General features: G+C 31.7%; 1 protein-coding gene across 1 annotated transcript; it reads left to right on the top strand.

Annotated features, from left to right (window-relative positions):
* The first annotated feature begins 1,456 nt into the window (after window positions 1–1,456).
* On the top strand, window positions 1,457–26,845 carry LOC104904946 (transcription factor MYB44). The gene is given in 3 exon segments (XM_010693372.4): window positions 1,457–1,471; window positions 25,574–25,628; window positions 25,631–26,845. Coding segments are annotated over 3 exon segments (1,086 nt in total). The 3' UTR covers window positions 26,647–26,845.

Raw genomic sequence — 26,845 nt, 5'->3', positions numbered from 1 at the left:
AAGGGTTCTAAATTGGTTGATTGGTTAAAAAATAACTAGTTAAATTTGACAAGATATACTACTGACTACCACAGTTACTAAAATATTGCTTGGTAATTTTCGAAGTACCAAAACAAACTTATCCAACACTTGCTATGATTAAGCAAAGAACCCAGATAATAAGTCAAAAGTCAATACTTTTTTGTTATCTTGTACAATCAAGCAATCAAAAAGCATCATCTACTGTCACTTTTTTTTTTTTTTTTGGAGGGAATTCATCATCAATCACTATCAATTGATGTAGCCATTTCTTTTTTAAATCAAATGTTGCCAATCTTAGTTAAAACAAGTAAGAACTAACTTCCCCTACAAAAAAATATAACAACCAACTAGAACGAACTCAACGAAGTACCGGAAGTAGTAGTAATAGTTATCTTATCCACTAATTCTCAGTTAGGGCTAATTATGTGGCTACTATAAATCTATGTTATTGAAGATTTGATGCATATTTTGTAGCCGACTAATTGCGGTGGATTATACTAGAAGTTAATGCACTCATTTAACAATAATAAGTATATATACATTAGTTAACCTAAGGATACTTAGGTAATTCACAAACTAATTAATACACAATATAAATTGAAATATACACAACTATATATACATAGAGGTGGGCATGGGCCGGGTCGGGCCTGTTCAAGGGCTCGGCCTGCGGGCTTGAGCAAATGGCTGGTCGGGCCAGGCCATGAGTGGCCGGCGTGCCGGGCCGGTATTGAAATTTTAAAAATTTGTCCACGTGCCGGCGGGCCGAGCTCGTGCTTCCCGCGGGCCGAGCTCGTGCTTCCCGCGGGCCGGCCCATGTTTTATGTTGTATTTTTGTGTTTTTGGCAGTTTTAGGGTAAAAAAACAAAGGAAAGAAGCGTTCGGCCGGCGGGCCGGCCCACGCGGGCTCGTGCCGGTGCGGGCCGGGAAAAAAATTCTTGACCGTGACAGACCCGCGGCTCACGTAGCAGACAACGGGTCGGGCCTCGAGCTGGCTCGTGCCGAGCCCAAATCGTGACGGGCAGGGCCGGCTCGCGTGCCGGCCCGGCCCATGCCCACCTCTATATATACAATATCTATCACCCTCTCAGTTGAAGCAGGAGGTGGACGCATGCTAAAATTGTGGAAATCATCAAAAAGTACGCGGGGAAGACCCTTGGACCTTGGTGAATATATCAGCAATCTGATAGCCGTACGAAACATAAAGAACACGCACTCCACCACGTTTGACCTTTTCCCGGACGAAGTGAATATCCATATCAATGTGTTTAGTGCGTTGATGGTGAACATGATTACCAGACATGTATATCGCACTAACATTATCACAGTAAACCAATGTTGCTTTAGAGAGAGGGAGATGAAGCTCAAGTAACATATTGCGAACCCAACGAGACTCGAAAAAAACATTAGCAACACCTCTTATTCTGCTTCAGCAATGGATTTCGACAAGGTAGGTTGTCGTTTCGACGACCATGAAATCAGATTGTCACCAAGAAATACACAATATCCAGAAGTACTAAGGCGAGTGTCAGGACACCCGCCACAATCTCTATCTATATAGGACACAAGAGACGAAAGTAAGGACTTGCAAAGATGCATACCATAATGTAAAGTCCCCTGCAAATACCAAAGGAGGCGTTTCAACGCTTCCATGTGCTCGGCCTTAGGATCATGCATGAATAAGCAAATCTATTGAATGGCATACGAGATATCAGGTCTCGTAAAAGTCAAATACTGCAATGCGCCTGCAAGGCTTCGGTATTTGGTAGGATCCGCATAAGAGGCCCCGAAAAGGGCACTCAATTTGCCTTTTGTATCAACTAAAGTAGGGCAAGGCTTGTAATTGGTCATACCCTCACAATCAAATATATCCAATCTATACAGTTTCTGCGACAAGAACATACCATGTACGTCGCGAGATCCAGCTATGCCCAAAAAATAGCTTAAAGGGCCCAAGTATTTCATAGCAAACTTAGAACTTAAGTTGGATATAATAACCTTCCGAAAGGACTCAGAAGATGCAGTCAAGATAATATCATCCACATAAAGCAGTAAATAAACAATGTCAGAACCACGAAGGTAGATAAAGAGAGAATAATGATCAGACTGACTGCGAGAAAAAAAACCAATCGTGGCAACAAAGTCTGCAAAATGCCGATACCATGCTCGAGGGGCATGTTTAAGACCACACAAAGACTTATGAAGCAGATAGACATGATTAGGAAAATACGGATCACGGAATCCAAAGATTGATGAATGTAAACAATCTCATTAATTACCATGCAAAAACGCATTTTAAACATCCAAATGATGAATGGGCCAGGATTTTGACAGAGCAATACTAAGCACGACCCTAATAATAGCAGGTCAACGGGACTGAAAGTCTCATCACAATCAACACCCTCCTGTTGCGATTTTCCATCACATACAAGTGGGGTCCCTTATATATACTTTATACTTTTTCTAATTTCATTGAAATTGAGCAAATAGAAGGTGAGTCGATTGTCGTCATTGTGCCGAGCTCAGGCCATATTATAACATGATTCCCATGAGTGGCCCACGACTTTCCATTGCGCCTCTAGGGCTGGATCGGGCTAAGGTCATGGGTCGGGTTGAAACGACACTTATGTCGTCCCGCCCATATACAGCTCTATTCTAGAGCATAAGCTTAGATCATTTATAAAAATTGAGAATAAAGTTTAGTGTTCTTGATTTAATCACTCTCCAAAATATATTATAGGGCAGTTATTTGTTTCCTTCTCTCATTATTCACATGATTAACCACCTCAATCCAGATCCTTTAAGCAATTGCGCTTGGAGGAAAACCTTTTCAAATCCAACTTCACCAACCGCTTGTATGCTGCTTAAATTTTCTTTGGCATCAAACAAAAACAGCCTCCAAACGGAAATACTAATGTGATTAATTAATGACAGACTAACTTTATTTTTTCACTGTCCATATTTTGATACATATGTTAATCAAAAATCTCAAACCCATGTACTTGAATTGTCCCGAGGACTAGAGAAAAGGTGAGAAATTTACCAACTTATTGTAGGGTTTGTAAAACAAAAGTAATTGTTATAGTATGTTAGCTATCATGGCATTGGCAATAATTATTTTTTGTATCAGTTGTTAGTTATTAATGTTAAAATTAAGTTTAAAACAAGTAATGTTTTGCCGCTGTTGATTTAGTGAAGGACAATAATTAAAACTATACTCTCTACACTACCTCCTCCACTAAAAGTTACCTTAATCACTAGATAATCAAACGCGACTTTGGTAATTTTGGAATTTAGATGGGTTGTACATGGTAAATGAAAGTTGCATTTAGCAACCCCCTTTCCAAATTTACTGAACAAATATGCTTATAGCAGTAAATTTGAGGAGCTATCATATTATACTAATAATTGTTTGGTATAAAAGGTGAACCCTCTAAGGCTAGCAATGGATCGGGTTGGGTTAATATCAGGTTGGGTTGGCGGGTTAGCAGGTCGAGAATCCCTTGATCCAACCCGACCTGTTAACTTAAACGGGTTGGGAATTACAACCCAAACCAACCTTAATTATGATAAACAGGTCAACCTTCAGGTCGACCCATTTAATTTTTTTTCGTGTTTAACACAATTTATTTACAAATAACAATAGCATGCAACAACTTAACATGAAGCCATTACACATCTTCAGTTAATTCAAGTAAGCCATTACATGACCATAACTTAACATTAAGCCATTACACACTTTTATTTACAAATACCAATAGGGAGTGAGTTTCCTTTGTCTTTTGACTTCAACAACAATCTTGGGTAGAAGACTAATTAAAGAAGTTTAGATTTTGTGAAGAAGACTAGAAGAGCAGAAGACTAGAAGAGCAGAAGACTCACGAGTGAAAGAGAGAAGAAAGGTAGAAGACTGAAGAAGTTTTGGGCGCCATTTCTCACTTTCTCGTAGGGTTTGTCATTTGAGTCTTAAGAAGAGTTAGAGTTTTTACTTTATTACTTTATGGGTTAGCCCAATTATTTTGCTCTGATTTGAATTGGGGATTTCAGGCGGTTTTTTCATAAATAGATTAAACGGGTTAAAATCAGGTCGAAATTTTCAACCTAACCCAACCCATTTAATTAAACGGATTGGGCCAGGTCGACCCAATTTAATTCAACGAGTTGAAATTCTCGACCCAACCCTGTATTAATGGGTTGGGTTCGGGTCGGATTGGCAGGTTGAGGAATATTTTGCCACCTTTAGAACCCTCCCTTCAATTTGAAAGTAGTTCAAATATATTATACTTATAATTCTATATTTTACTACATATTGGAGTTCAAACAAGTGAACAAATCAAAAAAAAAGATGTTTTTGACCCATGAAGATAATATGTTGAGACAGATGAATTGAAAGAGTAAATGACAAGGAAGATCTTTAATTAATCATCATGACAGACTGAGATCAGATGACTCTTATAAGCCAAAATAAGAGGACCATATAGTCAACAATATAAACCTTTCTCAAATCTCAGTGCAAATCGCACTAAAGTTTATGTACAAAACAGCAAGATCTCTCTTGATTTGTGTTACTAACATGTATGTTCAGTGTATCATCCTAATTAACTATTTTACTTAATTACTTACTAATATTCCCATGATGTCATACTTTGATACTGCTGCTTAAAGCAATTCTTTCTGATTGGGTAACCTTTCTGCTACATACAATATATAATGTGGAACACATGTTACCCTCAAACCATACTATAATAATAATAATAGGAAAAATGGATCAGAATACCCCCAACTTTGGGCGGTCCGCTTTTAATACCCCCAACTTTAGATTATTTTTAAATAACCCCAACTTTGGAGGTGGTCCGCCGAAAATGCACCCATATGACTTGTAACCTGTTAACAAGGTAATTTTTTTTTTATTCCATCCTCTACTTTTTCTTCCTCCATTACAACCACCACCTAGCCACCAGCCCACCACTACCACGACCTCCCACCAGTCCCACACCCCATCCCCACCCCAGCCACCCACCGGAATCTCCCCCACCCGAGCGACCACCTTCAAACCCCTCATACCCAACCCCAGCCACCAAGCCACCACCTTTATTTGAACCCCTCCCCCCCAATGCCCTACCACCACCTTCGAACCCCTCCCCTCCACGCCCAGCCCAACCATCACCTTCGAACCCCTCCCTCCACGCCCAGCCCAACCACCACCTTCGAACCCCTCCCCTCCACGCCCAGCCCAACCCTTGCATCCCCCAACCCCACCCTCGCAGCCTCCCCCTCCCCACACCACCCCGTCGAATTCCCGCCAACCCACCACTGCTCACTGCCACCGTACGAGACCCAGAGAGAGCCTCCACAACCTTCAAGAAGGAGGCGAAATGAAGGTGGTGACAAAGTGGTAGGAGGAGAGAAGAAATGGTGGTGAGGGAAGGTGGCAGTGGGGGTTGGGGGGGGGGGATGAGGAGAGGAGAGAGAGATGAGCAAAGGTGGTAGTGGGGGTTGGGGGTAGGGATGAGGAGAGGAGAAGAGAGAGAGATGAGCAGAAGGTGGAGTGGGGGTTGGGGGTGGGGGATGAGGAGAGGAGAGAGAGAGATGAGCAGAAGGTGGCAGTGGGGGGTGGGGTGGGGGATGAGGAGAGGAGAGAGAGATGAGCAGAGGGGTGGGTTTTTGGTTTACCAGTTCATCCGGTCATAACAGGTAAATGGTGCATTTTTGGCGGACCACCCCCAAAGTTGGGGGTATTTAAAAGTAATCCAAAGTTGGGGGTATTAAAAGCGGACCGCCCAAAGTTGGGGGTATTCTGATCCATTTTTCCATAATAATAATATCATAATTACTATACATGGATAAAAGGAAATACCACTTCTTTATGTTTCACCCCAAAGTCATTGGATTCGGGCTGACAAAAGTGCCAATAATGCAAAACTGTAAGAAAAAGAGAGGTTTTTTTTTTTCCTCCATTTTGGAGAAACAAATTTCGTCGCAAAAGCATGTGAGAGTGCAGTGCCTAGGAAAAGCGAGTTTAGGTTGATTAGTTTGGTTTAAAAAGAGGTTTTAGGCTATGTTTAGTTCACCTGAAATTTTCTGATCTAAATTTATCTGATCTGATCTGATCTGAACTTATTTTTTCTGATCTGATCTGATCTGAACTTATTTTTTCTGATTACAAGATCTTATCTTTTAGATTTTGCTCAATATATAAGAAAAAATATAGTCATGTGGGGTCTTGTTTGATTCGTCTCAATGAGTACTTTATTAATATTCAATTATTATAATTTTTACTAATATGTAATGAAAGATATATTGATTTTTAAACATAAGCATGATCTGAACTGATCTGATCTGAACTTATTTTTTCTGATCTGATCTGATCTGATCTGATCTGATCTGATTAGATCTGAAATAAGCAAAAATAAGGTGAACTGAACATAGCCTTAATTCTACTTTCATATTTTTAGGTAAGATAAAAGAATTTTATCCGATCAAATTAAACTCTTTCACAAGTCAATTTAGTCTAAATATGTGTTTTAGAATTTATGAGAGATGGATAAGTTCTAAGAAGATTCTTTATCCCAAAGTATCTCTAATGCAAATTGAACCCCGAACCTTGAAGTTATAAGATTATCTCATATTCTTAGAGTCAAGTTTAGCTTACTAATACCACTTTTATTTTATATAGAAGTATGGAGAACCAACTAAGCTTAATTGGATAGGTGGATAACATGTATGTATACTTGATAGCTCTAATACTCCTTTTATCCTCAAATATTTTTCACAATTTACAATGCACTATTTTTATCATATACTCCCTCTATTGTTCACCAAAGATCTTCCAACTTTTCATTTACATTGGTTCCTGAAATATCTTCCCTATGTTACTTTATTCTTTATTTGGTAAAATTTTGTTCGCTATTCACACTACTTTATTCACTTGTTGGACCCATATAATTTTACACTCTTTCATATTAAGAATCATAACCATATTCTTTCTCCTAGATAAATAAATAAAATGGACCCACTTTTTTGCTCTGTTTCTTGCTGATCTTGGTATCTATAGTTACAGTAACAAAGAAGTTATTTGAGGAATGGAGAAAGCATATCTTTAATTATAAATTAGTAAAAAAAAAAAATCTTGATATGTTGATATTATATCTTGTAAATAATTTAGGAAGTCGTTTTATACTATCTATATTTGTGAGACTTAGCGGTTAAAATGAACTTGTATAGTACTATAGTAAAATAAGACATTTATTCAAAAAGGAACGGAATTTATGTCCGGAATTGTTGATTTTAGTAGTTTTGAGAAAAAATTAGCTAAGAGTTTTATTGATAGTTGCGACGAATATTTCAATTGTTGATAAATAGCTTTGTGTTTCTCAATTGTTTGATTTATATGCTTAGTAAGTTACTAGGAAAATTTATATATGTACATGGTTTTTTCTATTGAAAATTTAAATTGTTGCTAGACTAATTATCACATTAAAAATTTTATAGAGAAAGAAAAAGAATAGTACATTTTGTATATTTTCCTTACAAAATAAGTATGTAAGTTAGTCTTATGCTAATTCTATTAGGATGCCTTTAGTCTAACAACATTTCCTTATAATGTTTTCTTCATCAAGGTTTATTTGCATATACAAATTGGCAAATTGCACAAATTATTGCGTGCAAAACCCACAAATCACCGCTTCTTTTGATGGTATGTTGAAAGTAATGACCTTTACTACATCTATCACAAATTTTCAGTTTTATATTTGCAAGTTAGGTGTTTGGGGGTTGGGAGTATGGAGTAGAGTATAGGGGGAGGTATAATTAAGACTCGAGGGGATATCTATTCTTAGACCTTATTTTTTTAATTTTATATTCAATTTAGTTTAGTTTAATTCATTTTTTTTCCAATCCAAAATAACGGGGTCAAAATACTCTCACTCAATAAGATTTGAATCCTATATCTAAAGGAATAGTCTTACCAACTGAGCCAAAGTTTTGTTTGATTCAAATACCACATAGATCAAGATGCATGGACATTCTTTCAAAGCTTGCATTGGTTAATTATATCATTCAACGAGAAATAAATGATAGATTTCAGTGAAACAAAATTCAGTAATTATAGATAGAAACAAAAACGTACAACAAGTTGGTCAATGGCACGTGATAGGAGATTGTCGATCAGGTGCCATAGACATAATAACTACTACGACAAGTTGATTAGAAAAGCTTAAACGACTCCCCAAGTGCTAATTATGCTCTCATATGACATGACTAGTTACATATACACCCGATGCGTGCGTCGGCAATTTTATATAGTTATATATAAATGGATATGTTTTTTATCTAAAATTATTTTTGATAGTGATGTAAATTATTGAGGTTTTTTTATAGATGTTATTATCTTTTTAAATTAAAGGTGAATGATTTTTAATTGTTCAATACCGTCACTATAAAATTTGGTAGATGATTTAATAATTTTCTTTTCAGCGACTTTAGTATAGTTCTTTAACAATTATAGATGTTAATAAATCATATCGTTTGAACTTTGTAAATATGAAATATTATGTTATCACGATATGTTGCTAACTTTTTTTGGTTGAAGATTCTAATTGATTTCGTGAATTGATTGGTCAATCTAGTTTGTTATTAATGGTATTGAATATTCCATTTTTGACCTACTCATATGGCAAGTTTCATTGATTCTTATTTTTTAATTTTTTATAAAAAGAAAAACATTATTTTAAATTATTAGAGGGTATTTCAGTCACTTCAAAAGAGGGCACCACACCTCCTCCCTTGGCTTATATAATAGAGATATATTCATTGTCAAAAATAAAAAATTTGACATAATATATTTGAAAGAATTCAAGCATGAAGTCTAACTTCACCTAAACCTTTCAATTTTCCAAGAACGTGATTGTTTATACTCTCACCGTAAGATTTATGAGATTTTTTTAGAGAAGATTTATCTATCTATACAAATATATTGAAAGGCGTGATAAACAAGAAACTGTGTCACGAAGGGTTTGATCCCAAAACCTCAAATACAATATATTAAAGTCTTAAACACTAAACTAAGTTATATTTAGTATTATTATCATAAAGTATTATATTAATAAATGAAATTTTTTCTTATCCGAATAACTAGTTAGAGTTTAAAAGGTGGATATAATAAACTATAGTTATTATATATTTAGATGTATCATGTACATGATACATTTAAGATAATCTTTTGTACATTTACTTATTGAATTAGTTCACCCTTTTAAGTATAGTTTGCTCTTCCGAGTAATTTAATTGAGTAATGATTAACAACAAATAAAAGTATTAGATGTACATTGTTCATGGTATACTCAGATAGACTGGTGTATAATTGTAGGTGAGATAATTGGATAAGACAAAAAGTTATTAGATGAAATAATATTAAAATAGGATTTATCTCTTGTTTGATGTGTGTTATAATAAAATTAAGATTATATTTTTTGTATTTGATAATATTTTATCATTTACTCCAATCCATCCCTACAAAAATGCTTTTACTAAACTTATGGGAACAAAATATTAGCTATCTAAAATTTTGTCAAATTTTTGTACTTTGAGTTATATCCCCATGTTATACTCTAGAATATATATATGTAATGTATTTTTTACTTCCTCTGTTTCATAATATAGGTCCTATTTCATTTTAGGTGGATCAAACTTTGAAATCTTTGACCAAAAATTCTCATTAATATATACAAGAAAACATATTCATGTTGGATCTTTTTAGATTCGCTTCAATATGTAATTTCATAATATCAACTATTTATAAGTTTTTAGTGATAAAGAATTGAATATATCGAAGATCAAATGTTCTTATTGGAGATCGTACAAAAAAAGATACAAGCATTATATTATGAGACGGGGGAGTATGACTGAAAATAATGTATGTAACTATTACTCCCAACATTTGTACATTGAGTTTCACCGCTATTTTCTAAAATAAATATTGTTTGTGGTATTGAACTGTTTTAATTTCATGACTTGAATAACACAGTACTGAAATTTCTTTTTGCACAAATGCATAAATTTCAACGAAACTTTGCCTCCAACGTTTAATGCAAATAGGGTTTAACTAACAAGTTAGGTATTAGTTGGCGGCTTGGCGCGATCATTTTGACCATGTATGATGAAAATACTACTCGTATCCATCTAAATAACCACCAACAGATAGTTTCATTCTAGCGTCCTTGACGATGACATGAGAATATTTATAGTACACCTGGGTGTATCATGAGTCAAGACTATTTTCTCCAAATGGGCAAAATGAGCGAATGAGCAAAGGAGCAGAATAAACAAATGAGCAAATGATCAAACATTTCTACTCATTTAAGAAAATGAGCAAACACTTTTATTACAATATGAGCAAAATGAGCAAATGAGTAAATGAGAAAAATGTTCATATGAGCAAATTTGGTGTCAAATGAGCACCTGAAATTCTAATTTATTACAAAAATACCCTTGGGTGTACCATGCTCATGGTACACCCGGGTGTACAATGAGTGAACTCACGATGACATTGCTTTAATTATATTTTTTTACCGGATGAAATTACTTTATTTTTTCAACCTTTATTTTAAAAAATTAGATAGATCTGGTAATGTGTTGTTTAAATTGTTGTTATCCTATCTATTTTATTACCATCTCATATAAAATATCTTGTTTTCAATTTTGGTAGTCTTTGAACTAAAACTCTACCAAACCCTAGAAAAAAATACATTAACCCAAAATTTGACCTATTTATTTAGGAGTATTTATTTATGTATTAGTAAGATTTTCATGAAATTACTTTGTTTTTTTTTTTGTGTAGAGAGAACCATAACAGCAAATAATATAGACAGATTTTTGTTTCTAAGTCTTGGACACCACCTTCCAAAACATTAATCAACTTAATTAGTTGACATTCACATGGAGTTACTTTGTAGAAGTATTTTAATGAACAAATATAATGTTTTCAAAATGTGAATTTTATTGCTTTTTTAACCAATTCTAGTAGAATGCGAATTATTACTCAATTACGCCATTTGTTTCTCTTTTATTTATTTATCTCTATTATATAAGGCAACACATGGGGGACACCAAAAAATAGAAAAAGGAAAAAAAGAAAAAAAAATAGAGGATAACTAACTCTTTCATTTGAATAGAAAAAGGGGGGAAAGTAGGACATTTAAACTGAACATCAGTTTTTTGAGAAAATAAAATATAAAGACATTTTTTCTACCCAATTAATTTTATTTACTACTTCATTTGTTATCATACGTTATCGCACGCATTGCGTGCATGTAAGACTAGTATATACTATAAAAACTTCACACTCATCGAATGTACCCTTATCTTTTAAAGCGACATTATTCAGTGAACACAAGTTGTAAATTTTGATAGATGATATATTAATGAATTATCATAAAAAATTGATATGTATTACCTAATGGCTCACTAACTCTCCTTAAGGTCAGGATAAAAATACTTGTCAGTTGTCACTCGTTAGGGGTGTGGTGCCTTCCCATCTAGAGCAACTTCCTCGTGATGATCGAATGATTAAGCTAGTTGAACTAAGACTAAAACTCGACCTATTCTTTTGAGCTGAAACGAACCAAATTGAATTGAACATAATGAAACTGTGAAAGAAAAATAATTGAACTAAAGTGAGCTTAATTGAAATGAATTGAAATTATGCTTAAAGAAACAGCACAATTTATGCACGAATTTTGAACTTTATTTCTTCTAAAATTCAAACATTCATATATACCCGGGCTCTAATACCATGTTAATTTTTAGATTATATGAAAGTGGGTCTGGGTAACCCAATAAGGAGGAGGAGATCAGTTTAGCCCACTTACAAGTTAGGAGGTTCCATCCTAAAACCAATTGGTGATAGGAGGAGTAACTCCTAATCTTATAAAGTTGTTTAATCTCTCATCTTTCTCCAATGTGGGACACTCATAAGTGGGCCTTTCAATGGATTTCAACAATATGTGTGTGTGTGTGTGTGTGAGAGAGAGAGAGAACAGATTTATGTTTAGAACATATGTAACACTTTTTAAAACATCCTTAACTTTTTGTTTTTAGAACATATATATTCAACACTTTTTAGAACAATAATTTATAGAACACTACTATGATTCTTGGAACATTAATTTCCAAAGTTTAAAACATGAAATAATAAGTTTTAGAACATGAATTAACAAAATTTAGAACATGAAATAACAAATTTTAGAACATGAAATTCAACCTAAATAAAATCGAACTTCATAACTTTTGATGAAGAATTCGTTAAACTTGGTAAGAACCTCTATTGAATTCATGTAATTTTGTTGATTTATATATTAAAAGCTTTGTTGAATGTTATCTTGAACTTGGTGGAGTTTTTTTAGAAGAGAGAATGACTATTCTTGAGTATTAGTTGAAAATTGTCATCTTGAGAAAAAAAGAACAAACATGAATTCATTTTAAATAAGGGTCTATTCTCTTCGGCATAAACAGCTGAACTGATTGAACTGAATTGAACTGAACTGAAAATAAATTGGGGGAACATGCCCTAAGTTGAATCTTTTATGAATAATTTCGTTGCACTTGTGAAGAACTTGATTGAAGCTGGACATGGAGCCTCAACTAAGTCTATTTCAGTAAAGAAAATGGGTATTCTTGAGAGAATCAGTCTTCTCTAAGGGAGAGAGAAACGAAATAAATTCGTAGTTAATGAATGTGAAACAAATAGATTGAAGAACATAAAATTTAATGAAGAAAATCAAATTTGTGAAGAAATTGGTTGAATTTGAATTTGAAATTTTAATAGAGTTTTTTTTTAAAAGAAGATATAATTTAGAACATATCACTTAATTTATAAAATATAGGATTCTCATATAAAAAAGTGTTCTTACAAGAACCTTCTTTTATATATATATAATATATATAATATATATATATATAATAATATTATATAATATATATATATATATATATATATATATATTATTACTATATAATATATATTCCTAGCTAAGTTTCAGTCAAACGCTCCAATAACTTAACCTATGGGTTAGCTTATTGTAGCAAATCACATTTTGTAGTACATGCATGCCGTGTAGAATTAGCTAAACATTTGGTTTACCCCACTACCGTAGGAAGCAATTTAGAGATTAAGCAAACAAAAGATGGGAAACTTTGCTTTAAATTAAACTTTATTATACCTCACCTTCTTTTTTATCAAAAGAACAAGATGTAATGGCTGTCAAAATCGCACAAAATAAATAAATTTGGCGAGTAAATCTTAAGGTCTCGATCATAAAATAAACAAATATCCCACAAACATAAAAAATTGTACTTGAAAATTGGATCTAAGTTCAGTTACAACTCAACTTATAAAAATACTAGTAATATATGGAGTAATATTCTATAGACCATAGCACGGCTGCTTCCTGCCCCTTTTGTTCTCTAGTACTCCATATTATATTATATATATATATATATATCGTTAACTTCCTCCATTTCATAATATAGTATTTATTTCATTTTTACACGGTTCATAAGATACACACTTGATTGATAATATTTTCAATTCTTTATTGACAAAAAATAATAGAAAAATTGATATTATAAAACTAAATATTGAGGTGATTCTAACAAGATTCTACATGAATATGTTTTTTCATATATGCAAATAGAGATTTTAAAGTTTGACGACCTCAAGATAGAGAAACAAACACTATATTATAGGACGGAGAGAGTACTATATTATGGTCGAATTTCCTTCTCCTTCTCTGTACTTTGTACTGCCTTCGTGACTCATATGGATAAAAAAAATATAGTAGTATAAAAATAAAATATTCATGGGAAAAAAGAAAAGACAAGAGTGTATGTTGTTGGGTGCTTATAATACATTCCAATGCAGTTGCTAGACAAAGACAATGTAGCAATCGAGAGATGCTTATCTTCTTTGATGAAATGCTCTCTAACCGTTTAACAAGAATGATTATTTTATAAATAAGTTATATTCCATATTCATGGTTAGACGTAAAAGTAAACTATTGAAAGCGAAAGATCAAGGAAAGTCCCCTTATGGTTATGGAGACTCTCTTTTTTTGTCTATTTCTGTTTTGAATATAAGATATTATTATAAAGCCTTAACTTTAACCAATCGCCAAACTTTTGTACTAATCTAATTCTATAATCAAACCCCATTAACTTCTAGGAGTTGTTTAGGGTCATTATAAGTTGTCATCAACTAAGTCAAATCATATTTATATTGTTATTATTGTTGGATTTGGGTTTAAATTTGAGGCAAAGGTGGTGTAGTTAACTGTTAACCCATCTCGTGGATGTGCCCTAGGTTAGAGTATATTACCAACAACGAGGGAGGGGAAGTGTGGGAAGAGGATCAAGAAATTATAGTATTAGAGTTTTGGGCTTGAGTTATTATTATTGTTGATGGTTTTGGATTTATTTATGTTTTGATATCGGGAGAATGCGCATTAATTGAAAACATAAGTACATTTTAATGATAAAAAATAACCAAATGAACATAAAGAAACTAATACTGAGCTAGACTCGCTCTTACACAACAACTACAAAACCATATATAACTTAATCTAGAATAAAATTGCTCGATCTGGTGGATGACGCTTCTTCTGGAGGATGATGATCGCCAGAACCCTGCTGAAAGGAGTAGGAGGAGAGGGCTGATTTCACGAGCGGGGCAACCAAGTACCAGCGAGATTATGAACTCGCAACATGACCAATTCCAGGTCGAGTTTCCTGGAAGAAAATGGTCATTATTATTGTTGTACATGTCATTTCCTTCAAAATAGTTAAATATATACCTAGTATATCTATGGAGGAGAATATATAGAACATAACTTTTCTAGAGTATGTACAATCATTAGTAAGCGTTATTTATTACATAAGGGTTTCTTTAGTAAGGGTATAAATTATACTCTCTCCGTCCCAAAATATAATTCTCAAAAAAAAATTTCACGGTAATTTATGCAAGTAGAATCTAAGAGGGATAATAATAAAGATTTTTTGTTTATCTAAATAAATTTTGTATGGGAAAAGATGATTTTAGGAGAGATAATGAAGAATAATTAGTGAAAGAGCATTAATTGAAACATTTTGGTTGAATAAATAAAGGAAAAATCAAAATTTAAGAAGCAAATAAATAATGGGACACGGTTTTTCAAAACAAATTACGGAAAAATGTGAAACTAAATATGAGGATGAGAATTATATTTTGGGACGAAAGAAGTATTATTTTTGTTTAGTAAGGGTTTCTTGTTGCGTCTTTTTAGTGACCTACTATCCAATTGCTCTATTTTCTTTCATAGTAATTTACATTAATTAATGGACATGATCTTCAATTTGATTTATGCAACAATATACAACATGGATAAACTATATGAATAAAATCATCATTTAAGGGTCAAATTCGAGAGTCTTAGTTTGTTGTTTTTCAGTCAGTAGGCTTGTGTGTTTCTCGGCTCTTCAATGTGGTTGGGGTGTTGTTTCTTGTTTGTTGTAGTGATGATATTATTGTAGGGTCTTTGTTGTGTTTGGAGCGTTTTGGTTGGCATTTTCATGTATTTGTCTTTCAAGATGTTGTAATCTTGACACTTCATTGTATGCCTTTAACTCTATTTTGAGTTTTAATGAAATGAACTAAATTATATAAAAAAAAAGGGGTCAAATTCGAGAATTATTTACAATATTAAAGAAAGCTACATATACCCATTGGAAGACTACTTTCTCTTATTAGACAATTGAAACAATTACACACACCTTCCTTGAAATGTGTATTATTTTTATAGGTATAAACTATAAGATGAATCATAATAATATCAATCCAAATCCCATAAAATGTTATAGTTAGCTTAAATGGATAGATGGTACTCTATGAGTTAAACATTTGATTTACCATTTATGGCTTAAACTGATATATTATGCCTTAAATTGATAGATGTTTGAACTAAATTGATAACGTCAATTTTAAAATAATATCGATCTCAGGGATATTTTTGATTGAAACGGTTTTACACAAGACTTTTCATAACAATATCAATATTAATTTCAATTCCATCATCTCTTAAATTCTATTAATATTGAATAAACCACCCACAAAATAAACCTAAATCTTACCCTATCAATTATTCACCTATACCTCTTATAATTCCACACCATTAAAGTCAAATAAAACATTACCAACAAAAAATATCAATCGAAAGTCCAAACCCATCAACCATCATCAGTCATCAGTGTGATATGGCGGTGTATTTAATACTACAACAAAAACAAAATTTATGCAAACAAAAAAAAAAACAGAATTTAGAAGATTTTCATTTTTTGGTAGGGAAAATATTTGAAATAAAAAAAAAAAAGGACGGTGACCGACTGGTGTCAGTAGAAACGATAGGCCGTTAGAGAGTGTCCACCTTTTCGCAGGTATACAGGCTGGAACAACTCAGCAAATCTCAACCTTTCCGTTTCCGTTTTCCTACCCCACGTACCTAAACCTCCTCTTCTACTTTTGTCGTTTTGTCCACCTCATCCAACCCCAAAACTTCTGTTTTCAAACTATCTCTCAGTGCTATCCAGCCTGTTTATCAGTCAAAACTCTAAACTCTATAATCTTATCTACTTCCTTTCTTTCTTTCCCATTTTGATGTGTCTCTATTCTCTCTCCAACTTCCTTAACTACTCAGTCAATACCAGTTTTTATAGTTTTTGGACCTTTTTTTTTTTTTAAGGCACTATTAATTCAAATATTTGATTTCTTTTTTGAAATTAAATTGATATTATAAATTAAAATATGGAATTTTTTTTTTTTGAAAATAGAAATATGAAATTTTTATTGTGGAGGGGTAAATGAAATATGGGATGTCTTCTTATACTATTTTAAAACTTTGGATTTTTTTTACCATGTATACGATAAATTATTTATTCATTATATATATATATATTATTGCATTTTTCAAAATTTACCATGTATTCTTTAATTTCTTCAAAATTCACCATAAGTCCTTAACTCCTGATTTTGTTATCAAACCCTAATTAACATGTATTTGAGTTGTTAACGTTAATCGACCACCATTAGAATAAGGGGTTTAGGGCATGTTCTATTCGACATAAAACAGCTAAACTAAATTGATTGGAGTTGAACTGAAATAAACTGAATTTAGGGCTTGTTCTTTTCGGTATAAAACAATTAGACTAAATTGAATTGAACTGTACTGAACTGAATTGAATTGAACTGTACTTAACTAAATTGAATTGAAATGAATTGAACTGAATTGAAATGAATAATGATATGTGAGAGTAAAAGTATTGTCTGGAGCTGAAATGAACTGAGTTGAACTGAAAATAAGCTGGGGAGAACAGGTCCTGAATTGAATTGAATTAAACTGAATTGAATTAAATTGAATGTAATAAATATATAAATAATATTTAAACAATAATAATATAAATATTAAATATTAAATGATAATTATAATGCATAATGAATAATAATAGTATTTTGGATATTTTTAAATGATATAATAATAAGTAATGATAATAATGATAATCAATAATAATTTTTTTATATTATTTGTCTTAATATATTGATACTTGATGATGAATATATAATAACAATAATATCTAAGAAGTAAATTAATATTACTATATTAATAATTAGATTTAATAATATAATAATATTTAGTAATAAAAATAATGATTAGGTCGGACCGCGCAAAATTATATTATAAACTGTTTTGATGCGATTTGATTGGTTTATAGGCTAAAAAACGTGGGTTTATTTGTGATTTTGACCAAAACCATGTTCATTCTAATAATAATAGTAATAATAATGAGTAAAGCTATCATAAACAAGATAATATATAATAATAATACTTAATAATAATGATATAAAAATAAATAATAATATTAAGAGTAATTAGTAAAATAAATTAGACCAACATAATAATAATATTTAACAAAATGATTATAAAAGACTGGAGCTGAACTGAACTGAACTAAAAATAAGCTGGGGAGAACAAGCCATTAGTTATCAAAAAAGTTGATACTCGTGCATTATTAAGAGCATGTAGTGAATTATTAATAATTTGGGTGCTATATTGTAAATTTTGAAAACATCGAGGATATATGGCAAATAAATAAATTTGTCGAGGTATATTGCGAAAATTCCGTTAAAGATTTGATGATCAGTGATTTGAAATATCTACCGCGGTTCCAATAAACCTTAGTGTTTGTTTGGTGTTTGGTGGGATGTAGAGACTATGAGTACAAATTCCTTGGAAATCTATTTTCCCATGTAATTGTATTTCCTAGGAATTGCTTAATGTTATTTGATGATTTATGAAAAAAGAGAAATTCCCATGTAAAATTCCAGGTCCCCCTATCTATTCTCTACGCAAGTAATTTTCTCGATTTGAGTGGAACTTATTAGGAATTTATACTTTTCATAAATTTGCAACCAAAAATTTACAATTCTTAGAAATTCCAACTTCCTCTGTTAAATAATGTCAACCAAACAACACCTTAGTATATATTCTCACTCTTGACAGTTGGCAAGCTCGAATATCCCTTTATTCCCCCAGCTTGTCAAAGTTTTTCCCTTACTCAAAGAAAAATTAAAGTTTAATTTATTTTTTTGATGATTTCAAATAGAGATGGCCAACAATGTGGGTCAATCCAGCCCAACCCGCCTCTGGGTCGTGTAGGTCGGGCTTGCAAAAAGCCCGATCCAGCCAGATTTCTTGAGCCCATCCCACTAATGCCCGGACCACGAAACCGGACGTCCGGACCTGCCCGACCCATGAACCGGACCAGACCAGTCTAAGTAAATTGAACCAAATTCTATATATTTTAATCAAATTTCATATATTATAATTCAATTAAATTTTAAAATAATGAAATTATTCATTAATATTAATATATAATTGTATATATTTTAATTCATTTTAAAGATTTATGTAACAATAATGAATAATTTCAATGATTAAATAATTTTGAAAAAAAAAATGCTCATGCTGGCCCTCCAACCCCTAGACCGATGAACCGCCATAACCGTCTCCTAAACCGTGAAAACGGGTAATAGACCGGTCTGGGCCAAGATTTTTTAGCCCGCCCAATAAACCCATGAATTTCGCGGTCCGGTCGTGGGCCGTGAAATCTCAGCCCAACCCACTACGGTGCACAGTCCGGCCCGTCCAGTCCATACCAGTGGCTATCACTAATTTCAAATATACTCATATGCTATAAATTATTTTGGTACCCTGTAATCAACTACAAACTTTATTTTTTTAATCTTGCCTCCATTTTTCTCTAGAATTCTCATAAACCTATTGAGTTGATCATGAATTTGTACCAAAAAGAAAAAGACATATGCAAGTTTGTGATTATTAACGAACAAATGAAGCTTATCATTCATATAAAGAAGATGTCCAAACTTTCAATTTTATGGTCTAAACCTTTTCTCTAGTTCTAATAATTTCAAATTATCCCATTTTTCATAATAGTCTCACCTAAAATTTCAAAACCTAAATCTATTCTTTAACTAGTTTAAAATTATCCGCATGTTGAACTGATTTATTTTTTATTGGGAGTGTAAAACCAATATAAAAGGGTATTTGATCAAAACATGAGATTAGTGATGAATAAAACCAAGTGGTCATTTCGTTGGATATGGAACTATATAGATTTCTAAAAAATTCAAATTCCTAGAAAATTATTTTTTTTTTGGAAGGGTAAAGGGATAGATGTGAAAGTCATAATTCTCATAAAAAATATACTTACATAAAATATATGTGGGTAAGTTAAATACTCCATCTTATTGAAAGTAAAACTTTTTAGGATTATGACACTTGTATTTTTTAACAGCTACCAATATCTTATACGTGGATGTAAGTAAAAATTTATTGAATATTTTATACATTTGTCAACCAAATAACTATATAGTTTTCAATATGTATTTTTTATTACTTATTAAATAAACAAATAAATTTTGTATTGATAATTTTATGATAAACACTCCAAATAAAAAGTATGAGTTCATTTTGATATGGTTCTCCTCCATTTGGTATTAGTTACAAGTACTCTGATCTGTCTGATCACAAGCATAATATAAATAAAATGTATTGATTTATTAAGTAAAATACGATAGCTTAAATATCATGAGACGGATCGTGTCACTCTAATGTTCGAATAAAAACTAACAAAATGTCAAGATTATTCGAATAGAATAACAATTCTATTATTTGTTAGAAACATCTAAGATAATCCCATTGGTTAATCTTGGTTTTATTTGCTTTGATTCATGCAAACCAATAAAAGATAAACGGATGAAACTGTTTGAATATCTCGTGGTGCATTTGTTATAAGTATTTGAGAGTATATGAGTGTAGAATAGTGTTGTGAAGCGTAAATAAAAGTGAGAAAGCGTGACAAAAAAGCCGAAAAATAATGGTCTATTTATAGGAAAAATGATGAGATTATTTTTGAATGTGTTGCGCGTAACAGGGATGCGTCACGCATATTGCTTTGCGCTTGTGCGTTTATGTATGTTGTTGAATGCCTCGTAGTTGTGTGCGCGCAACAGGCTGCATCAAATGCAATCAAGATCTGACCCCTTTTTTATTTAACTTTAATCTTTGATTCTTTTTATTTTTACCAAATACTCCCTCTGTTTTTTTTTAATCTTTCTCACTTAGAATCTTGACACTATTCATGCATAGAGAGAATCTTCTCAAATGTTCTCAATTTATAAGAAAAAACATAGTCATGTGGGGTCTTGTTTGATTCGTCTCAATTAGTACTTTATTAATATTCAATCGTTATACTTTTTACTAATATATAATGAAAGATATTTAAGTTTTAAAACGTGCATTGGCAAACGTGCAAAGTCAAAGTAGGAATGATAAAAAAAAAACAGAGGGAGTACTAGTTTTGAAGGCACGGTTCTTGTTTATATTATTTTTTTTGCATTTTTTTTTGTTAACATTGTTGATTTTGTGTTGCTGTAAGATGAGAATTTTCAACCCTATTTTATTTCCATACTTCCTCTTTTTTTTTTTTTCTATTGCAATATTCACCACTTTGGGTGGTTTTATCTATTTGGACCACTCCACTTTTTGTAAAAAAATAACTATAATTGACAATATTACATTTACTTTATGTATGTTAATAAAATTATCATTAATTACTCATCAAATTGCCTCATAAAGTTGCTTTTACATTATTAAGGAATTAATTATCCCATACACTTGTTAATTAAAGAGGTACCTCTGTGCTAAACTATCCATTTTTTCATTTTCTTAAAAACCATGCTCAAACCATTGTTGCAGTAGAAAAAGAACGGATGTAGTATTTGTCATTATAGTCTTATTTTCAGTTTTTTTTTTGCGATATATAAATTTTAGATTTTTTAATATTAAACTAAATATTGTAGTCAGGTCTATTATTAAATAGTATCTTGATAATTGAAATGAGAACGAGTGAATGACTAACATAGTTAAAACAATTTGAACCTGAAGAACACCCCAATGATACTTTAAGAAAGTAGAGGGTACTTATTTAATAGATGTATGACAGAAAAATTATAGAAAACATGAATGTCAGCCACAATTTCAACTTTTAATGGCACATAAATACCAACGCATATAGAATGGAATATGCGAAAATGAAAAGAAGATCATAATAACAGTATCATAAATATAATTAATTAAATATAAAAATAACCTCTACTAATATTCGAAAACATTGTTTAAGAGAAAAATATACATCTTCATCCATCATGACCATATCAAGACTTACCAAACTATATCCTTTTCCGTGACCTCAAATAGTCTAGAAACGCAAATTTTGATTTTCCAATTAGTTTAGTAGAATCAAGTTCAAGGAGAAAATAATAAAATCTGACATATATATATATGTGAAAAAACAAACATGAATAATTATATATGTATACAATAAATATTTTATGAATAAAATAATTAGGGAATTGCATAATACTTTTGCAATATCCTTGACAAACTTTCATTTGATTCATGTAATGCCACTATGGTATGCTACAAATTCAAAATTATAAAAAATGTATTTTTCATCTTTATATAACTCAATTTTTAAAAGCATGATTTTCAAAGATATGATTGATATTGTCCCACATATAATATGCTATTTTTATAATTATTTTTATGTAATTAAAATAAAAAATAAATAATATGTTAGTATCATCCAAATAAATAAATTTTCATAAGTTGTAAAATTACATTATATATGAAGCTTATTTCGAGTACTTTGCAATGGTAAAAAAAATTATAATATTGCGAATTTGTAACAAAAGTTATATTTAGTTTACATAATATAACAATTTAGGTTGTTTATCTAAAATCATAATGTAATGTTCACTTATCTATACACCTTATATGTCTTTATAACACTATTTTTTTTATAAAAAAAATTAATAATTAAAAACAATAAAATGACATGCTTAGATGGAGCTTTCTATCATATTCTAGGTTTGTTTTTTAAAATCAAACTCTAAATTTTCATCATCCAAAATTCTATATTTACGTAACTTTATCGCTATAGATTTTAGTTTTTGTTCTAACAATAAATTTTACTTAATAAATTTTGTTGCAATACTAAATTGTTTTGGTTCATTGGAGCAATTAAGGTTGAGGTTTTGAAAGATAATATGTCTAATTTTATAAATTAGACTTATTATAAAATGCTAAAATTACATGTTGTACACTATTCTTATAACTTAATTTTTTATTGTATTTATATTAAAAAATACTAAAAAATGTCTTGCCATTCATCTAATTAAATATTTTTGATGAATTGTAAAACTATATTATAGACAATGTTGTTAAAATCGAGATTATAGTTTGAATCGAAAACAACCTTTAGAATCGAATCGTAAAATCGAATCGTAGAATTGTAAGATTCTACAAACATGTATAATCAAGATATTGCACTCAATCTTCATTGAATATGCTAAAATTATAAGTTAAAAGTCCTAAAAATTGGAAAAAATAGTTGTTTACCCACTATATTGACAATAAATAACAATATATATCTCTTATTTTCTTTGTTAGCATGATTTAAAGTTGCGAGGTTTTCGGTAGTCAACAGAAATGTATAGAATCGTCTAGAATCGCAAATCGAATCGTCTACCATATTTTGAATCGTAAAATCGTAAGATTTGAATCGCGATTTTAATAACTTTGATTATAGATGGTTCTCATTTTTAAGCATATATATTTTAAGCACTCCCAATTGTAAAAAATGACAATGTTTTGAATTAGATAGAAAAGTTATATTCAATTTACATAATATAATAATTTAGGTTTATTCAAAACTAAACGTAAATTTCTCCCTATTCAAAACTCCTTTTATATCTCTAAATATGGGCTTGTTCTCTTCGGCATAAAACAACTGAACTGAATTGAATTGAACTGAACTGAACTGAATTGAACTAAAATGAATAGTGATATGTGAGAGTAAAAGTATTGTCCAGAGCTGAAGTGAACTGAACTGAATTGAAAATAAGTTGGGGAGAACAGGCCCTATGTGTAGAACTCTATTTTTTTTTATTATATTTAAAATAAAAATTAGTGACATGACAATTCTACGTGGTACTCTCTATTCATAAGTTGTAGAATCATATTGTATATAAATCTTATTTCGAAGCATATTTCGAACACGCACTATCCAACGGTACAAAAATTATAACATTCTGAATTACGTAGCAAAAGTTATACACAAATTATATAATATATTAATTTAAGTTGTTCATTCAACACGAAAGTCTATTTCGCTTATCCAAAACTCTTTATATGTATTTAAATCTACGTAAAACTCTTCTTTTGTAAAAATAAAAAATAAATTTTTTTGATGACATGACAATCGTACGTGACGCGCTCTATTCATAAGTTGTAGAACTATATTGTATAAAGATCTTATTTCGAGCATTATCCAATGGTACAAAATTATAATATTTCGAATGATGTAGCAAAAGTTATACACAAATTACATAATATAATAATTTGTAACTCTAATTTTCTCTTATCCAAAGCCCGTGATATGAATTTAAATCTACGAAGAACTATGTTTTTGTACAAAATAAAAATAAAATGGATGACATGACAAATCCTATGTGGTGCGCTCTATCATTTAAAAAATGCAAAATTAGCTATTTTAAAAACATAAAGTATGATTCTATTAAAATATATTATCGTTGAAAATGATTATTTATTTTATCATTGAAAATATTTATTAGAAAAAATAATAAATGTAATTAATTATCATGAATAATTAATTAGAATTTTCAAAATAGTAGGCCTTAAAGTTTAAATTTGAGCTTTGTATCTTTTATGCTTTAAACTTCTAGACACAATTATTAGGATTACTATATGTATCATCATTGAGTACGAAAACACGGTTATGTGTCTACACCTATTGATTAATTTTGGTTTTCTAATTCATGCCAACTTTTGTTCCTTCATATATTTAATGTAAAGAAAATTAAATTGTTTAGTTGCAATGGGAATTAAATTCCCATAGGAATATACAATTTGTGGGAAATTAACTCACTTATGAAATTCCTAGGAATTAGTCTAAATCGTTTGGTAGTAATAACAAAAATTACTCCCTCTATTTTTTTTTATCTTTATCACTTTCTTGTGCACATCTCCCAACACACATTTTTGAACTTAAATATGTTTAATTATATATTAGTAACACTTATAACGATTGAATATTAGTAATGTACTAATTGAGATGAATCAAACAAGATCCCACTATATTTTTTCTTATAAATTGAAAAAAATTGAAAAGATTCTCTATAAGTATGAATAGTGCCAAGATTTTAAGTGAGAACAACAAAAAGAACAAAGGGAGTAATTCACAGGAATTTTGGTAGGAATTGTGAGTGACCAATGGGAGAGTAGGTAAATGAATTCCTACATTTTGTAGACATTTCAAATTCTCTTGAATTTTCATTGCCTCCAAATTTCCCATTTCCTGTCAACCAAACCATTACCCAAATCTAAAAATCATAAGAATTTCTATTACCTACCTAATTTCTTTTATACAAAACAACCACTTATTTTACCTTTCTTAGTTCCCATGAAAACTTTAAAACAAGCTATATACTCCCTCCGTTTTTTTAGATGTAACATTGGACTTTTCACATTTGTCGAGGCACAACTTTGACCGATAATATCTCCAATTGTATAAAGTAAAAATTATAAAAAATAAATATTTGGAAAGTGTATACCGTGACGAATCAAACAAGATCCCACATGACTATATTTTTTCTTATATATAAATAACAATTAATGGTCAAAGTGTAATGGATGAATAGTGCCCAAAGTCAATATGTTACATTAAAAAAAAAGGAGTACCAATTAGGCAGAAGAAGTAAAAAAAAACTAAACCGTAAATCCGTAATATCAAACGGTTTATAGCCAAAGGTAAGGTATGAATAAAAACACATTTTGAAAATCTCCTCGATACACTCCCGATATTTTAGTTAGTTAAGTCCAGTAAATTTCCAAGCAGTTACGTAGGGACGCGTGGCCCATCTCCAGCTGTATTCCTTTTAACCGCTTACCGGATATTACCCGTAACTCCTCATACTCCTCATTTACCTCTTCCCTTCTCTCCCCTTTATATTCTCTATCTCTTTCCCTTCTCCCCTCCACTCTCTCCTTACGCGACGATATCTCAATCTCAGTCCTCAGAGGCCTCAACCTCTTCTTCTACCTCCCTTTTATTTATCCTCTCAAAATCAAAATTAGGGTTAGGGTTATGGAAATTCCCCAAACTTTTACATCTCCATTAATGGCGGCAGATCGTATTAAAGGTCCATGGAGTCCTGAAGAAGATGAACTCTTACAAAAACTCGTCCAAAAACATGGCGCTAGGAATTGGTCGGTAATTAGCAAGTCGATTCCTGGTCGTTCTGGCAAATCTTGTCGTCTTCGGTGGTGTAATCAGCTTTCTCCGGAAGTTGAACACCGTCCGTTTTCTACCGAGGAAGATGAAATCATCGTTAGGGCGCACGCACAGCATGGCAACAAGTGGGCTACCATCTCGAGGCTTCTCAATGGTCGCACCGACAACGCGATCAAGAACCACTGGAATAGTACCTTGAAGAGGAAGTTTTCTTCGATTGTCGCCGGAGATGAGATTTACCGGCCGGAAAAACGGCCGGAGATTTCTTTCTCTCCTCCTCTTTCTCCGTCGGAATCTGACGTCAGTGATTCCGGCGTTGGTTATCTTCCGACGGTTGTTGAGGAGAGAGAAAATCAAGAAAATGATCCGTTGACCGCGTTGACTCTTTCTCTACCTGGAATAATAGAAGAACATCCGAGTAAAAGTGAGTCGACTCAGGAGGAGACTCGGAAGGTAGATGTTGTCGGTTGTGAATCAGTGAAAGAAACGATGTCGTTTGGACCAGAGTTGATGGCTGTGATGCAGGAGATGATAAAGAAAGAAGTAAGGAATTATATGATGGAGGCTGAGAGAAGTGGTGTGTCGTTTGATGAATATAGTGCTCGAAACGCCGTCGTTAATCGCTTTTGCAATGGTCATATCCATTAAAAGAGGGAAGAATGATTATCTATCATCCTGAAAATTCCTATTTTTTTTACTAGTGTTTAATTTTTCAATTTTTTGCCTGTTGAACTTTCGCATGTACAGAAATGAGAAGAGAACATGGATCATGGAAGTTGTAGGAGTAGAGATTCAGATTAATTAGGGTTATAAAAATGGAAATGAAGCACAACATTTTTGGTAGAAA

The sequence above is a fragment of the Beta vulgaris genome, chromosome 9 (assembly GCF_026745355.1).
Source record: "Beta vulgaris subsp. vulgaris cultivar EL10 chromosome 9, EL10.2, whole genome shotgun sequence".
Taxonomy (NCBI): Eukaryota; Viridiplantae; Streptophyta; class Magnoliopsida; order Caryophyllales; family Amaranthaceae; genus Beta; species Beta vulgaris.
Note: the sequence above shows the minus strand (reverse complement) of the source record. Positions and strands in the feature narration are given on the sequence as shown.